This window comes from Salmo salar, chromosome 10 (genome assembly GCF_965601325.2).
Source record: "Salmo salar chromosome 10, fSalSal1, whole genome shotgun sequence".
In the NCBI taxonomy this organism is placed as follows: domain Eukaryota; kingdom Metazoa; phylum Chordata; class Actinopteri; order Salmoniformes; family Salmonidae; genus Salmo; species Salmo salar.
Window position 1 is genome coordinate 40,053,504 of NC_138300.1, and position 13,023 is coordinate 40,066,526.

Here is a 13,023-nt window from a genome sequence, read left to right on the forward strand (position 1 = left end):
AGTATAGATCACTTTCGTTCCCAGTTCTGATTCTGTTCCTTGAATATTAAAAATTTGTACAGTTTTCTGTTCTGTTCCCTAAACCGGTTCCAACCCCTGTGTAATATCCATACTGCTGCTATTGCACTTACCTACTGCCACCTAGACAGGGACTTACCTGGACACTCTGTACCAGATAGGCTACACACACACACACACACACACACATGCGTTATGTTCTTCTATCCTCGTGGGGACCCAAAACATTTTTCCATTCAAAAACCTATTTTTCCTAACCCCTAACCCTAGGTTCAGGGTGGGATGGAAAAATGTTTACCATAACCTTACAATAACCCAAATCCTAAACCTAACTCCTAACCCTAATTGTAACCCTAACCCTAAACCTAACCCCTAAGTTTAAAAATAGCCTTTGTCCCCATGTATTTCCTTGTTTTACTATCCTTGTGGGGACTTTTGTTGATTTTAGGTCCCCACAAGGGTAGAAAAACCAACACACACAACACGTACCATCACTTAGAATGAAGGCACAGATCACCGGACTACAGGACTGATCTAGACTCACTGTACCAGACAGGCCTACACTCACTTAGTCGCAAGCATGTACATACATTTACATTTTAGTCATTTAGCAGACGCTCTTATCCAGAGCAACTTACAGTAGTGAATGCATACATTTCATTTCATGCATTTTTTATACTGGCCCCCCGTGGGAATCGAACCCACAACCCTGGCGTTGCACACACCATGCTGGCATTGCAAACACCATGCTCTACCAACTGTGCCACAGGGAAGGCCACACACACACGCACGCACGCACGCACGCACGCACACGCACAGAAAGGCATTGACACACCAGGCCATAAACAAAGACACACAGAGACACGTCACATGCTCCCACTGCTCCCACACCTCTCTGTGTGTGCTGCTGAATGTGTGAGACAGAGTGACAGCAGGACTTCTTTAAGGTGTGAAGAGAGATGGGAGCCATGCCAGAGAAGGTTGGGAGCCTGTGGAGGGAACTACAAGCCATATTTATTCTGCTTCATATGTGCAACCCTCCCTACAGTACCTCTTTTTCCCATCACTCCACCCCTCCAATTATCCATCCTTTCTCTAACTCGCTCCATCTCTCTCGCTCTCTCTCTCTCTCTCTCATTATATCTACCATCACATTGTAAGACACACACAAACACACCCACACACACACACATACACACACTTAACTTAGCCCTCACATAACAGAAATCTGCCCCCATCTCAACCATCAGAGAGAAATAGGGTGGAAGGGAGAGATAGACTGGTGGGGGGTGAGAGAGAGAGAGAGGGGGGGGGGGGATAGGCAGTTAGGGAGAGGGAGAGATGCGGGGGTTAGTGGAAAATAGCAGGCCTGAAAGTGCTTACCAAGGAACACAGTGCTACTCAAACTCAGAGCAGAGAGAAAGAAAGAAAAACATGAGATGTTAAAGGGAAAAAAGATGTCAGTCTGTCCTCTACTCTCTTTCCTCACAGCATTCCCTTTTAACATCATGTATCTACTGCTACTGTTTCTCTCTCTTTATCCCTCTCTCTCTCTCATTCTCAACCTCTCTCTTTCTCTCTCCCTCTCAACCTTACTCTCGCTTTCTCTCTCTCCCTCCCTCTCTCTCTCTCTCTCATTCTCTTCCTCTCTCTTTCTCTCTCCCTCTCAACCTTACTCTCGCTTTCTCTCTCTCCCTCCCTCTCTCTCTCTCTCTCATTCTCAACCTCTCTCTTTCTCTCTCCCTCTCAACCTTACTCTCGCTTTTCTCTCCCTCCCTCTCTCTCTCTCATTCTCTTCCTCTCTCTTTCTCTCTCCCTCTCAACCTTACTCTCGCTTTCTCTCTCTCCCTCCCTCTCTCTCTGTCTCTCCTTCTCTTCCTCTCTCTTTCTCTCTCCCTCTCAACCTTACTCTCGCTTTCTCTCTCTCCCTCCCTCTCTCTCTGTCTCTCCTTCTCTTCCTCTCTCCCTCAGTCAGAGGATCTTGGAGCGTGTGCTCAGTTCGAGGCGAGTCGGAATGCTCGGAACATGATGCCCAGCGCCAGCTGTGGAGTGTTCCCAGAATTCACCTTGAGGAAGCCGTCCTCCGAGACCGACATCGAGAACTGGGCCTCCAAACACTTTAACAAACACACACAGGTACACACACACACACTTAACTTTACACTTTAACACACACTGATACATTACAGACACACACGCCGCTTTACAATTTAAAATACACAGGAACAGGCGCACTCTCAGTACTCACTGTCTCACACAAACACATCTATATAATATCTAGTATAACTAAAGCGAAATATTCTCCTTCCTCCTCCTCCTTCCTCTCCCCCTCCTCCTCTTCCTCCTTCTCAGGGTCTGTTCCGGCGTAAGGTGTCCATAGCCAACATGCTGGCGTGGAGCAGTGAGCCAATCAAAAAGCCCATGATCGTGACGTCAGACCGTGCGGTGAAGAGAGAGGCGGTGGAGATCTTTAAACTCATCCAGACCTACATGGGAGACCGCCGGGCCAAGACTGACCCGCTCACTGTCGCCCTGGAGGTCTGCAGACTCTCTGATATCCTTATGTCATATCACAATTGGCACCCTATTCTCTATACAGTGCACCACTTTTGACCAGAGCCCTTATGGACCCTGGTCAAAAGTAATGCACTAAAAGGGGAAAGGGTGCCATTTTGGACTCAGCCATTGTCTCCCCTTCTGCAGCCATGTGTCATTTTATGTGCTTCTGATTTTGTGCATCAAGGAAATAAACATGACTTAATGATTCCACCCCCCTCATTTCCTCTCTGTCTTTCTCTCTCTCTTTCGTGCCAAGACTGGCCCCCTGAACATCGCCCTAGAGGTCTGCACAGACCCATTTATTATCCCTCTCTCCGTTCTCTGCTTCTATCTACTTGTTCATGTCTCTCTTTGAATCTACTTTCACTGTGTTGCTTCTCACTTCTCTACTTTTTTACTCTGTTATTTTATGCATTTATGTCTTTTAAGCTTCAATTTTCCTTCAGTTTATTAATTCTGCACATCATGGAAACATATGTGATTTTTAATAATTCCCTTCTCTCCCTTCTCTGTCCTTTCTCTCTTTCTTCCACCCCTCCCTCTTTTCTTCCCAGGTGGCAGTGCGTGGTTGGAGCAGCCAGGGTCTTCGTGATGAACTCTACATTCAACTGTGTCGTCAGACTACAGGTACACACACAGACACATACACACACACACACACACACACACACACACACACACACACACACACACACACACACACACACACACACACACACACACACACACACACACACACACACACGGCCAGCTTTACACCTGAACACACACAGCTACGTGCACACACACTGTATAACACTAACAGTGTGTAAACTACTGGACACATAATTAACAAATCTATTAATTCATTAGACACAGGCTTGATGCGCAGTCAACCTGAAGTCAAATGAACACTAACCCCATGCACTACTTCTCACAGAGAACTTCCGTTATGATAGTCTGGAGAGGGGCTGGGAGCTCATGGCTGTGTGTCTGGCCTTCTTCCCTCCTACACCTCGCTTCCACTCCTACCTGGAGGGATACATCTACAGACACATGGACCCCGTCAACGATACTAAAGGTGGGATGACAGATAGTGTGTGATGTGTGTGGTTACGTGCATGTGTGTGTGGTGGCTAGCTGGCTGTGGCTATGCATTTTAATGGCGCACACAGACCAACCTAACCTCCACGAAGTTGACGATTTAACATATGGAATTGTTGGGAAATTAATAGAAAATGATGCCGGTTTTCGGTGGTCAGATACAGGATGGCCACCCACTGCTAATTACCATTCATTTGCGCAGGGTCTGTTTTTCCCTTTAGGCTTCCCAAGCTGTCAGTTAGTGTCTGTTTTTCCCTTTAGGCTTCTCAAGCTGTCAGTTAGTGTCTGTTTTTCCCTTTAGGCTTCCCAAGCTGTCAGTTAGTGTCTGTTTTTCCCTTTAGGCTTCCCAAGCTGTCAGTTAGTGTCTGTTTTTCCCTTTAGACTTCTCAAGCTGTCAGTTAGTGTCTGTTTTTCCCTTTAGGCTTCCCAAGCTGTCAGTTAGTGTCTGTTTTTCCCTTTAGACTTCTCAAGCTGTCAGTTAGTGTCTGTTTTTCCCTTTAGGCTTCCCAAGCTGTTAGTTAGTGTCTGTTTTTCCCTTTAGGCTTCCCAAGCTGTCAGTTAGTCTGTTTTTCCCTTTAGGCTTCCCAAGCTGTCAGTTAGTGTCTGTTTTTCCCTTTAGGCTTCTCAAGCTGTCAATTAGTGTCTGTTTTTCCCTTTAGGCTTCTCAAGCTGTCAGTTAGTGTCTGTTTTTCCCTTTAGGCTTCTCAAGCTGTCAGTTAGTGTCTGTTTTTCCCTTTAGGCTTCCCAAGCTGTCGGTTAGTGTCTGTTTTTCCCTTTAGGCTTCCCAAGCTGTCAGTTAGTGTCTGTTTTTCCCTTTAGGCTTCCCAAGCTGTCGGTCAGTGTCTGTTTTTCCCTTTAGGCTTCCCAAGCTGTCAGTTAGTGTCTGTTTTTCCCTTTAGGCTTCCCAAGCTGTCAGTTAGTGTCTGTTTTTCCCTTTAGGCTTCCCAAGCTGTCGGGTAGTGTCTGTTTTTCCCTTTAGACTTCTCAAGCTGTCAGTTAGTGTCTGTTTTTCCCTTTAGGCTTCCCAAGCTGTCAGTTAGTGTCTGTTTTTCCCTTTAGGCTTCCCAAGCTGTCAGTTAGTGTCTGTTTTTCCCTTTAGACTTCTCAAGCTGTCAGTTAGTGTCTGTTTTTCCCTTTAGGCTTCCCAAGCTGTCAGTTAGTGTCTGTTTTTCCCTTTAGACTTCTCAAGCTGTCAGTTAGTGTCTGTTTTTCCCTTTAGGCTTCCCAAGCTGTCAGTTAGTGTCTGTTTTTCCCTTTAGGCTTCCCAAGCTGTCAGTTAGTCTCTTTTTCCCTTTAGGCTTCCCAAGCTGTCAGTTAGTGTCTGTTTTTCCCTTTAGGCTTCTCAAGCTGTCAATTAGTGTCTGTTTTTCCCTTTAGGCTTCTCAAGCTGTCAGTTAGTGTCTGTTTTTCCCTTTAGGCTTCTCAAGCTGTCAGTTAGTGTCTGTTTTTCCCTTTAGGCTTCCCAAGCTGTCAGTTAGTGTCTGTTTTTCCCTTTAGGCTTCCCAAGCTGTCAGTTAGTGTCTGTTTTTCCCTTTAGGCTTGCCAAGCTGTCAGTTAGTGTCTGTTTTTCCCTTTAGGCTTCCCAAGCTGTCAGTTAGTGTCTGTTTTTCCCTTTAGGCTTCCCAAGCTGTCGGTTAGTGTCTGTTTTTCCCTTTAGGCTTCCCAAGCTGTCGGTTAGTGTCTGTTTTTCCCTTTAGGCTTCCCAAGCTGTCAGTTAGTGTCTGTTTTTCCCTTTAGGCTTCCCAAGCTGTCAGTTAGTGTCTGTTTTTCCCTTTAGGCTTCCCAAGCTGTCGGGTAGTGTCTGTTTTTCCCTTTAGACTTCTCAAGCTGTCAGTTAGTGTCTGTTTTTCCCTTTAGGCTTCCCAAGCTGTCAGTTAGTGTCTGTTTTTCCCTTTAGGCTTCCCAAGCTGTCAGTTAGTGTCTGTTTTTCCCTTTAGACTTCTCAAGCTGTCAGTTAGTGTCTGTTTTTCCCTTTAGGCTTCCCAAGCTGTCAGTTAGTGTCTGTTTTTCCCTTTAGACTTCTCAAGCTGTCAGTTAGTGTCTGTTTTTCCCTTTAGGCTTCCCAAGCTGTCAGTTAGTGTCTGTTTTTCCCTTTAGGCTTCCCAAGCTGTCAGTTAGTCTCTTTTTCCCTTTAGGCTTCCCAAGCTGTCAGTTAGTGTCTGTTTTTCCCTTTAGGCTTCTCAAGCTGTCAATTAGTGTCTGTTTTTCCCTTTAGGCTTCTCAAGCTGTCAGTTAGTGTCTGTTTTTCCCTTTAGGCTTCTCAAGCTGTCAGTTAGTGTCTGTTTTTCCCTTTAGGCTTCCCAAGCTGTCAGTTAGTGTCTGTTTTTCCCTTTAGGCTTCCCAAGCTGTCAGTTAGTGTCTGTTTTTCCCTTTAGGCTTGCCAAGCTGTCAGTTAGTGTCTGTTTTTCCCTTTAGGCTTCCCAAGCTGTCAGTTAGTGTCTGTTTTTCCCTTTAGGCTTCCCAAGCTGTCGGTTAGTGTCTGTTTTTCCCTTTAGGCTTCCCAAGCTGTCGGTTAGTGTCTGTTTTTCCCTTTAGACTTCTCAAGCTGTCAGTTAGTGTCTGTTTTTCCCTTTAGGCTTCCCAAGCTGTCAGTTAGTGTCTGTTTTTCCCTTTAGGCTTCCCAAGCTGTCAGTTACTGTCTGTTTTTCCCTTTAGACTTCTCAAGCTGTCAGTTAGTGTCTGTTTTTCCCTTTAGGCTTCCCAAGCTGTCAGTTAGTGTCTGTTTTTCCCTTTAGGCTTCCCAAGCTGTCAGTTAGTCTGTTTTTCCCTTTAGGCTTCCCAAGCTGTCAGTTAGTGTCTGTTTTTCCCTTTAGGCTTCTCAAGCTGTCAATTAGTGTCTGTTTTTCCCTTTAGGCTTCTCAAGCTGTCAGTTAGTGTCTGTTTTTCCCTTTAGGCTTCTCAAGCTGTCAGTTAGTGTCTGTTTTTCCCTTTAGGCTTCCCAAGCTGTCAGTTAGTGTCTGTTTTTCCCTTTAGGCTTGCCAAGCTGTCAGTTAGTGTCTGTTTTTCCCTTTAGGCTTCCCAAGCTGTCAGTTAGTGTCTGTTTTTCCCTTTAGGCTTCTCAAGCTGTCAGTTAGTGTCTGTTTTTCCCTTTAGGCTTCTCAAGCTGTCAGTTAGTGTCTGTTTTTCCCTTTAGGCTTCTCAAGCTGTCAGTTAGTGTCTGTTTTTCCCTTTAGGCTTCCCAAGCTGTCAGTTAGTGTCTGTTTTTCCCTTTAGGCTTACCAAGCTGTCAGTTAGTGTCTGTTTTTCCCTTTAGGCTTCCCAAGCTGTCAGTTAGTGTCTGTTTTTCCCTTTAGGCTTCCCAAGCTGTCAGTTACTGTCTGTTTTTCCCTTTAGGCTTCCCAAGCTGTCAGTTAGTGTCTGTTTTTCCCTTTAGACTTCTCAAGCTGTCAGTTAGTGTCTGTTTTTCCCTTTAGGCTTCTCAAGCTGTCAGTTAGTGTCTGTTTTTCCCTTTAGGCTTCCCAAGCTGTCAGTTAGTGTCTGTTTTTCCCTTTAGGCTTCCCAAGCTGTCAGTTAGTGTCTGTTTTTCCCTTTAGACTTCTCAAGCTGTCAGTTAGTGTCTGTTTTTCCCTTTAGGCTTCTCAAGCTGTCAGTTAGTGTCTGTTTTTCCCTTTAGGCTTCTCAAGCTGTCAGTTAGTGTCTGTTTTTCCCTTTAGGCTTCCCAAGCTGCCAGTTAGGGCCTGTTTTCGTGTGTGTGTGTGTGTGTGTGTGTGTGTGTGTGTGTGTGTGTGTGTGTGTGTGTGTGTGTGTGTGTGTGTGTGTGTGTGTGTGTGTGTGTGTGTGTGTGTGTGTGTGTGTGTGTGTGTGTGTGTGTGTGACTGACTGGCCATGGATTGGGTTGTTATTGGAGCCTTTCACCTCAGCATTCCACTATTTTGAGACTGGTGTTTTGTGGGTACTGTAATGAAGCTGCTAGTTGAGGACTTGTGAGGAGTCTGTTTCTCAAACTAGATACTCTAATGTACTTGTCCTCTTGCTCAGTTGTGCACCGGGACCTCCCACTCCTCTTTCTATTCTGGTTAAGCCAGTTTGCACTGTTCTGTTAAGGGAGTAGTACACAGCGTTGTACGAGATCTTCAGTTTCTTGGCAATTTCTCACATGAAATAGCCTTCATTTCTCATAACAAGAATAGACTGACGAGTTTCAGAAGAAAGTTTTTGGCCATTTTGAGCCTGTAATCGAACCCACAAATGCTGATGCTCCAGATACTCAACTAGTCTAACGAAGGCCAGTTTTATTGCTTCTTTAATCAGAACAATCATTTTCAGCTGTGCTAACATAATTGCAAAAGGGTTTTCTAATGATCAATTAGCCTTTAAAATGATAAACTTGGATTAGCTAACACAAAGTGCCACTGGAACACAGGAGTGATGGTTGCTGATAATGGGCCTCTGTACGCCTATGTAGATATTCCATAAAAAATCTGCTGTTTCCAGCTACAATAGTCATTTACAACATTAACAATGTCTACACTGTATTTCTGATCAATTTGATGTTATTTTAATGGACAAAAAATGTGCTTTCTTTCAAAAACAAGGAAATGTCTAAGTGACCCCAAACTTTTGAACGGTAGTGTATTCTTAAGCAATAAGGCACGAAGGGGTGTTGTATATGGCCAGTATACCACGGTTAAGGCTTTTCTTGGCACGACACGATGTGGAGTGCCTGGACACAGCCCTTAGCCGTGGTATGTTGGCCATATATCACAAACTCCCAGGTTGCCTTATTGCTATTATAACTGGTTACCAATGTAATTAGAGCATAAAAAAAGTAATTGTTTTGTCACACCCATGGTATACGGTCTAATATACCACGGCTTTCAGCTAATTAACATTCAGGGCTCGAACCACCCAGTTTATAATATAGTTTTGCTATAGTAATATTACAGTGTTTATACTATAGTAAACTTTACTACAGTATACAATAGTGATGTCCACAAAAACAGTACAGTCAATACTACAGTATACTTCTGCAAAAAGTATACTATAAATATAGTAATACTACAGTATTTAGAGTATAGTATACTATAGTATTTTTTCATATGGGTGTCTACTAATTCATTTACATTTTACTATTCATTTTGTTGCCTGATTGAAAGGAGGTTCTCCCTCCATCTCTCCTCTCTGACCCATATTACATATTTCTGCACTGCAGTCTCTGTAAGGGGAGAGTCCTGGGCATCATTGTTCAGTCTTTTTACATTAGTGTAGGGTAACTGGTAACTGCTAGGACTGTTACCTCAGTGAAATACTGCTGTTGTGTGTATGTAACTATGTAGACAATAGGAACTAGATGGTTGAACAGTGTGTCAGTGTATGTGTGTTTGTGTGTGTGTGTGTGTGTTCTTGTAGGGTCAGGAGGACAGTGGCCTGGAGCAGTATGGTGTGTTTCCAGAATTAGACCAGTGTTACCCTCCAGTAATGAACTATTGTGTGTGTGTATGTGTGTGTGTGTATTATCTCTGTTTCCTTCCAGTACCAGTGTTTTGAGTCCACTTCTCTTCGGTAATTACAACACGTTACTGTATGATCTAACGACTAACCTCTGTGTGTGTGTTATTTCTTCCAGGAGTGGCGATCAGCGGCTATGCCAAATACTGTTACCGTAAACTGCAGAAGGCTGCTCTGACCGGAGCTAAGAAGGTCTGTGCTCGGTTATTCCCTGTTTTTTTCTCTTCTTTCTAATCTTCCACTCCTATACTGGAGTATTCCACTCCTGGGATACTCCAGTATAACATAACTCATATGGCAGGCCAAAACCTGAGAAGATTCCATACAGGAAGTGCCCTCTCTGACCATTTCTTGGCCTTCTATAGCCTCTTTATGGAAAATAGAGGATCTCTGCTGTAACGTGACATTTTCTAAGGCTCCCATAGGCTCTCAGAAGGCGCCAGAACGGGGAATGATGACTCTGCAGTCCCTGGGCGAAAAACAGTAGGGCTTTTGGAAAGTGGTCGTTCTGAGAACAATGACACGGGCGCACGCGTGCATGTGAAGACTCCATTTTCTATTTTCAGTGTTTGAACGAAAACAAGGTCTCCCGGTCGGAATATTATCGCTATTTTACGAGAAAATCGTAAAAACGTTCACAAAAAGCATAACAATTATTTTAAGAATTATAGATACATTACTCCTATATGCACTCGATATGTCCGATTTTAAAATAGCTTTTCGGAGGAAGCACATTTTGTAATATTCTAAGTACATAGCCCAGCCATCAAGGGCTAGCTATTTAGACACCCGGCAAGATTAGCCTTCACCAATATCAGATTTACTATTATAAAAGTTTGATTACCTTTTGTTGTCTTCGTCAGAATGCACTCCCAGGACTTCTACTTCAATAACAAATGTAGGTTTGGTCCCAAATAATCCATCTTTATATCCAAATAGCGTCGTTTTGTTCGTGCGTTCTAGACACTATCCGAAATGGTAAACCACGGTCGCGCGCATGGCGCAGAACGTGACAAAAAATGTCTAAATATTCCATTACCGTACTTCGAAGCATGTCAACCGCTGTTTAAAATCAATTTTTATGCAATTTATCTCGTAGAAAAGCGATAACATTCCGACCGGGAATCTGCAATAAGCTAAACAGCCTAATGAGAATACTCCACGGGGGGCTAATCGCGCACGCGCCTCATTCCATTGTCACCTAATGGGACACTTGGATAAGGCGATAATCTGTTTCAGCCTGAGGCTGCCTCGTAATCGTTCATGATTTTCCCGGGTTCTGAGAGCCTATTGGAGCCCTGGGAATTGTCACGTTACAGCTAAGATCCTTACTCTTCAATAAACAGATGCAAGACGCACGACTCCTTGTCAGACAGGCCACTTCCTGCATGAAATCTTGTCAGGTTTTTGCCTGCCATAGGAGTTCTGTTATACTCACAGACACCATTCAAACAGTTTTAGAAACTTTAGGGTGTTTTCTATCCAAACCTGAACAATAATATGCATATTCTAGCTTCTGAGTTGGTGTAGGAGGCAGTTAAAAATGGGCACATATTTTTTCCAAAATTCTCAATACTGCCCCCTAGCCCAAACAGGTTAAACAGCGTTTGACATGCTTCGAAGTACGGTAATGGAATATTTAGAAATGTTTTGTCACGATACGCGCCGGCGCGTCACCCTTCGGATAGTGTCTTGAATGCAAGAAAAAAAAAAAGAAAAACAGCTATTTGGATATAACTATGGATTATTTGGAACCAAAACAACATTGGGTGTTGAAGTAGAAGTCCTGGGAGTGCATTCTGACGAAGAACAGCAAAGGTAATCCAATTTTTCTTATAGTAAATCTGAGTTTGGTGAGTGCCAAACTTGGTGGGTGTCAAAATAGCTAGCCATGATGGCCCGGGCTATCTACTCAGAATATTACAAAATGTGCTTTCACTGAAAAGCTATTTTAAAATCGGACACCGCGATTGCATAAAGGAGTTCTGTATCTATAATTCTTAAAATAATTGTTATGTTTTTTGTGAACGTTTATCGTGAGTAATTTAGTAAATTCACCGGAAGTTTTCGGTGGGTATGCTAGTTCTGAACGTCACATGCCAATGTAAAAAGCTGGTTTTTGATATAAATATGAACTTGATTGAACAAAACATGCATGTATTGTATAACATAATGTCCTAGGAGTGTCATCTGATGAAGATCATCAAAGGTTAGTGCTGCATTTAGCTGTGGTTTTGGTTTTTGTGACATTATATGCTAGCTTGAAAAATGGGTGTGTGATTATTTCTGGCTGGGTACTCTCCTGACATAATCTAATGTTTTGCTTTCGTTGTAAAGCCTTTTTGAAATCGGACAATGTGGTTAGATAAAGGAGAGTCTTGTCTTTAAAATGGTGTAAAATAGTCATATGTTTGAAAAATGGAAGTTTTGGGATTTTTGAGGAGTTTGTATATCATTGGATATTGGCGAGGCGTTCCGCTAGCGGCACATCTAGATGTAAGAGTTAATATGGTCGAATCCGGAAACTATCATCTCGAAAACAAAACGTTTATTCTTTCAGTGAAATACGGAACCGTTCCGTATTTTATCTAACGGGTGGCATCCCTAAGTCTAAATATTCCTGTTACATTGCACAACCTTCAATGGTATGTCATAATTACGTAAAATTCTGGCAAATTAGTTCGCAACGAGCCAGGCAATGAACGCAAGAGCAGTGACACAATTTCATGTTAGCAGGCAATAGTAACTAAATATGCAGGTTTAAAAATATATACTTGTGTATTGATTTTAAAGAAAGGCATTGATGTTTTATCGTTAGGTACATTGGTGCAACGACAGTGCTTTTTTCGCAAATGCGCTTGTTAAATCACCTGTTTGTCAAAGTAGGCTGTGATTCGATGAGAAATTAACAGGCACCGCATTGATTATATGCAACGCAGGACACGTTAGATAAACTAGTAATATCATCAACCATGTGTAGTTAACTAGTGATTATGTTAAGATTGATAGTTTTTTATAAGATAAGTTTAATGCTAGCTAGCAACTTACCTTGGCTTCTTGCTGCCCTCACGTAACAGGTAGTCAGCCTGCCATGCAGGCTCCTTGTGGAGTGCAATGTAAGGCAGGTGGTTAGAGCGTTGGACTAGTAACCGGAAGGTTGCAAAAACTCATCCCCGAATCCCCCCAGAACAAGGCAGTTAACCCCCATTCCTAGGCCGTCATTGAAAATAAGAATGTTTTCTTAATCTGACTTGCCTAGTTAAATAAAGGTGTAAAAAAAATGAAAATAATAATAATTTTAAAAATAATACAAAATCGGCAAATCGGTGGCCAAAAATTCCGATTACCGATTGTTATGGAAACTTGAAATCGGCCCTAATTAATCGGCCATTCCGATTAATCGGTTGACCTCTACTTTTTACATCAGCAGATGTCACAAAGTGCTTATACAGAAACCCAGCCTAAAACCCCAAACAACAAGCAATGCAGATGTAGAAGCACGGTAACTAGGAAAAACTCCCTAGAAAGGCAGAACCTAGGAAGAAACCTAGAGAGGAACCATGCTCTGAGGGGTGGCCAGTCCTCTTCTGGCTGTGCCGGGTGAAGATTATAAGAGTACATGGCCATTAAGGCCAGATTGTTCTTCAAGATGTTCAAACGTTCATAGATGACCAGCAGGGTCAGATAATAATAGGTGAATGAGAGGATAAGCTAATCTCCAATTAGTCTCATCATTTAGCCTTTGATTTAGTATTTGACTGTTTGTGTGGCAAAGGACTTCATGTGTTTCCATTTCATTAGCCTCTCATTTGAATCATCTCCCTCTAGCTGTTTGTGTGTGTGTGTGGTGTGTGTGTGTGCGTGCGTGCGTGCGTGCGTGGGTACGTACGTGCGTACGTGCGTGTGCGCGAGAGA

General features: G+C 43.2%; 1 protein-coding gene across 3 annotated transcripts in view; it reads left to right on the forward strand.

Moving 5' to 3' along the window:
- Positions 1–13,023, forward strand: part of LOC106560380 (rho GTPase-activating protein 39) — a 189,685-nt gene that overhangs the window by 161,360 nt on the left and 15,302 nt on the right. For 2 of the 3 annotated variants that reach the window (XM_014123252.3, XM_082957005.1), the window contains 6 exons: positions 1,990–2,154; positions 2,371–2,556; positions 2,834–2,860; positions 3,132–3,204; positions 3,497–3,637; positions 9,227–9,300. In XM_014123252.3, the coding sequence (XP_013978727.1) occupies positions 1,990–2,154; positions 2,371–2,556; positions 2,834–2,860; positions 3,132–3,204; positions 3,497–3,637; positions 9,227–9,300 (666 nt within the window). The remainder of the gene's footprint in view (positions 1–1,989; positions 2,155–2,370; positions 2,557–2,833; positions 2,861–3,131; positions 3,205–3,496; positions 3,638–9,226; positions 9,301–13,023) is intronic. The other variant, XM_014123253.3, reaches the window with a different exon arrangement.